Below are 4,626 nucleotides of genomic sequence, written 5' to 3'. Positions count from 1 at the left end.
GCAGGGAAAGTACCAGAAGCTGGCCCAGGAGTACTCCAAGGTAGCGCCCTTCTCCCCGCCTGCGCCCGCTGCCGGGGCGGGGCGCTAGTGCCCCGGGAGTCCGCCGGGGCCGCGATGACATCATGCGAACGCCCCTCGCCCCCGCCGCCCTATTGCCCCACACACGCGGGGCGGGAGGCAGTGGGTTGGGAGTGAGGGGCACTGAGTCAGGACTGCTCATCCATGTTGACAAATGGCTCCTGGTACAAACAAGGCTGAGAACCACTGGACTAGACCTCCGGAGGTCCCTTCCAGCGCTGATATTTGTGTGTGTTTCATATTGCTCATATTTCTGGAGCATCTAAGCATCTCAGGGATTTTAGCATGTGCTTTCCTTTTCCCCTCTGACCCAGGGAGCATTGTTATCTCTGTCTCTGCAGATTGACCTGAGGACTGTCCCTTCCCCAAGTCCCTGGGGAGTAAATGACCTGTCCCAAGTTGGTGGCAGATCCAGAACCAGGCCAGGTCTTCTGAGTTTCTGGTCTGCCTTTACCACTTCACCATCGTCTCCTTGTTTAGAGTCCCACCTGGGGCCTTGCTGTTTTTTATTGGGACATGAGTTGAAGTTGTGTTCCTGAAGGCTCTTTGAAAGCAGCAGGATAGGCATTTTGGCGAGCTCTTTCATAGAAAGGAGCCTGGGCATATTCTTCCCCCTCAATCCCCACTGGTGTTTCTTGGGGATCAGTACAGTTTGGGAGCACTCTGTCAGGTACTATCTCTTCTCTACTACTGCTGTTCAGTAATTTCCCTATTGGCTGTCTGATTTTATTGCAGATGAGAGAGGAGAGTTGATCACCCAGGGTGACGCATTGTCTGTTTCCTTGTGCAGTGAAAGCCCCAGGGAGAGCAGGGTAGGGCATTGATTGGTGCTTCTTAAGGAGTGCCTAAGGAAAGGATTTTTTTTTATTTTTCCACAGAGGGCAGTCCAGGAGAGAGGATAGGAGAAACAATTTGAGATCTGTTGTGTCATGTAATCTCCTGACACCCTAACTCAGCCTGTGCCAGGGGCTTTAACTTGTAACAGCTCACTCACCAGCTGAGTAAAGTGTGACCCAGGTATTCCACTTCCATGCCTGACATTCTCCTGCACCGGTTGCTGTGGCATAGAAGAATGGGATCCTGCCCGTGCCTGCTGCAACATCATTATGCTTTGCATTTTCTCTAGTATGGAACTTGCAGTTGACTTTCCTTTCTTTTCTGCTGCTTGATCAACTTGCAGGGAACAGAACAGGGCAGAAGACTAGGCTGCACAGCACTGTCCCTGAACTTCTGAAGTATGTTCAGGCTTTAGATCCAGCAATTTGGAAATCGCCACTTTCTGCAAATTCACACCTTCTGAGACCTCTGCTAGCGGCCTTCCCAAGTGGGGGGCAAACCATCCTAATTTATTGTCTCCAGTAGCTGGACATGGAGATATATTAAATGAGTGAAAACTGCTGTTGAAAAAGCCATAATCAGAGTAGTTACTAAGGAATAGGAAATTGGGATGCTTTTAAATAGTCGAGATACCCTGTATGAAGTGGCTAGAAAATGGGCGTTGTGGTACTCCATTTTGGCATGTGTGACTCCTAACTCAAACTGCTTAACTTCATAAATAAAAGTATAAAAGGTTTATTTTTTTCTTCTAAGCCCTGCAGATTTGCTCTGAAATGTTAAGTCAAGCTCTGCTTTCTTTGGATCATGAATTACTACTGTTAACATGCATTTTGCAATTAGGATTCAGCTAACACTTCTGCCAAAAGATGAGACTGACATAAACTCAACCTCATTCTGTCAGCAGTATTTGTAGGGTCAAGAGAAAGTAGAAGCAGAAATGAAACTGAGGAAGAAGGTGCCATTTTTTCCGTAGTTGTTCATTCAGACTGTAACCACACTTTAAAGTGTTTTGTTAGTAAGGTTAATATATCCTGTTTAAGAACGGCCTGATGGAGAGGGAAGATAAAATAACTTGTTCCCTGAAATGGCAAGAAAAAATGGCTTGTGCTTGTCTTTATACTTTTTTTAGCCTTATTACAACAGCATGTTGGTAATGGAACTAATAAGACTTTCCAAAGGGCACTATTTCATGTTTTCTGAAAGAAAACACATGCTTTCAAGTTGTTAATATGAGTTGTATGTTTATTTCTTCCTGCCCAGGTTAATGATTTACACCTTTTTATTTTCAGCTTCGGGCGCAGAACCAGGTGCTAAAAAAAGGTGTTGTGGATGAGCAAGCAAATTCTGCATCTCTAAAGGTACTCTTCCAAAATAATTTTCTTAAATGGCACTAAATCTTGAGGAATAGGATACTCCATTGATGGTGCTCCTGCAGAGTAGTATTCTTACATCCTCTTAAACAAAAGCTTGATTCACTAAATTTATTGTCTGCAACTATTCTACTACTCCTGTAAAGTAGATGCTGATAGTGTAGTCACTAGGAAGATGTCCATTTGAATCATTTGAATTAAGAAGCATCCATTTGCAGTACCCTTTGGAGGCACGAGGGAGTAAAATTCTCTACTTAAAAAAAAAAAAAAAAAAATACAGCTCCCTGGAGAAAGTTTGCCCTTTTCTGTTAAATCATCAATCAACAAGCAATGTGAACAGAGGAATTTCTTTTGAATCTTAGATTTCATGTATAGTGTACTTCACTTGTATGGACGCTGGGTAAGTACCTAACTGCACAAGAAAATGCTAGTCCCATCTTTTTTTAATCCATTGGTTGCATTGTAACAAGCATTGGTAACCTACCTATTGGATAAGTGCATGACTGCATACATAGCACTTTCTAGCCTTATTTCTGCTTTAATATAATCCCTTTCATTCCTACGTAGAGAACTGGAGTATGAGAAGAATCTGTCAAATAGCCCCTGTTAGAAGCCTTAAAGTTGAAAGGAGTCGGGTCCTAAAACTGACTCTGTCCCTTCATTTTCCAGGCTTTTCATGTCGGCTTTGAAACTGACCATTAAAAGTCTTGAAAATGATGAGAGAGAGTTTCTGGACTTCTGGCATCACAGCCTTTGCATTATGTTAATGAGCATTGCTTATGCGGTGTTCAGATACTTGCATAATCTAGGCAATTGTATAACTTTTTTTTTGAGGTCCAGAACTAGGCACCTACAATATGTTATAACTACGACACTTTAATTAAGTAGCTTGGTAGCTTGAAAATTACTCTCTCAAAGCTTCACAGAGATCCTTGTGGCTTGATGAAACTTTGTATGTTAATACAGGAGCAACTGAAGATGAAGGATCAATCACTGAGGAAACTGCAACAAGAAATGGACAGTTTGACATTTCGAAATCAGCAGCTTGCCAAGAGAGTGGAACTACTTCAAGATGAACTTGCCTTAAGTGAAGCCAAGGGGAAAAAAAACAAGGTAGATGTCTGATTTTAAACCGTATAGTTAAAGCAAAATGTGCTTTGCTTTCCTTTTATTAGTCTTATTTTCATCAGCATCTTAGTGATAGACCTAAAACTACGTCCCTCCCTCTTCCTCCCCTTGTGAGTTTCTGCTTCCCAGATCTATTTTTTTTTTGTGTCCCCTGCACTGTATGGGGATTTCATAGAAGAAGCAATTGGTACATTACTGCTTCACTGGATAGGAACATTTAGACATCTGTCTAAAATAAACTACAATAATTTTGTCATATCAAGTTACTCAGAATACCCTAAACTTAATCTGTATCATTTTCAAACATAATAGTTGACTTAGAACTTATACTCATTTTACAGATGTCCATTGGCTCTGTGCTGTAGTTGCAAGGCAAAATAATTGAGCAATAAAATACCTTTTTTGTATATTAGGTTGCTAGTCTCAGAGAATTCAAATAAATGCAGTTCAGGGTGCAGTTTATCATCTTTAAACTTAATTCAGTTGAAGTCAGACATCTGCCTTCAGATGTGAGCACGCATTCTTATTGTGTGTGCAAACTCCTCACTCTGTTTCACCAGAACTCTGTGTTCACCAGAGCGCCCCAAGGGATGACAGAGTCAAATGATCACAAACTCCTGCAAGACCGTTTTAGGCTGGACATAATGAAAAACGTCTTTATTGTCCAAGCCCCCAAGGCCTGGAATAGACTGCCTCCAGAGGTGGTGCAAGCACCTACTCTGGACTCCTTTAAGAAACATTTGGATGCCTATCTTGCTGGGATCCTTTGACCCTAGCTGACTTCCTGCTCCTGGGGCAGGGGGCTGGGCTCGATGATCTTCCAAAGTCCCTTCCAGCCCTAATGTCTATAGAATATCTATGAAATAATTGAAAATCCAAGGTCTTGTCACAGGCAAATAGAGGAAGGTGTAAGAACCCCACTAGAGGTTGTATATGGCAATCTACGCCCAAGCTAAGTTGCATTTTTGTTAGGGGTGCACCGATACAGATATTTTGGGCCAATGCTGATGGCCGATTTTTTTTAAGGAGGCATATTGGCTGATTCCAGTTTGATTTCTGATAGACTTGCGTGCAGCTGGTAAGTCCGTTGTGGTGGAAGGGGAGGGGGGAGAGAAGGGCGTGTGGGGTGCAGATCAGTGCCCCCTGCGGTGAAGGAGGGAGCAGGTGCTGCCCAGCTGGGGCGGGGTGCAGGACAGAAATATGGCTTCGGGGG

The 4,626-nt window shown here is 43.2% G+C and overlaps 1 protein-coding gene across 1 annotated transcript in view; it reads left to right on the top strand.

Annotated features, from left to right (window-relative positions):
• The first annotated feature begins 6 nt into the window (after positions 1-6).
• PPP1R21 (protein phosphatase 1 regulatory subunit 21) overlaps positions 7-4,626 on the top strand; it is a 38,514-nt gene continuing 33,894 nt past the window's right edge. The window contains exons 1-3 of the mRNA XM_025202674.1: positions 7-40; positions 2,205-2,273; positions 3,252-3,398. Of these exons, the coding sequence (XP_025058459.1) occupies positions 3,264-3,398 (135 nt within the window). The 5' untranslated portion in view covers positions 7-40; positions 2,205-2,273; positions 3,252-3,263. The remainder of the gene's footprint in view (positions 41-2,204; positions 2,274-3,251; positions 3,399-4,626) is intronic.

The sequence above is a fragment of the Alligator sinensis genome, unplaced genomic scaffold (genome assembly GCF_000455745.1).
Source record: "Alligator sinensis unplaced genomic scaffold, ASM45574v1 scaffold131_1, whole genome shotgun sequence".
Taxonomy (NCBI): domain Eukaryota; kingdom Metazoa; phylum Chordata; order Crocodylia; family Alligatoridae; genus Alligator; species Alligator sinensis.
The sequence above is the reverse complement of the archived record's forward strand: the minus strand, read 5'-3'. Positions and strand labels throughout refer to the sequence as shown.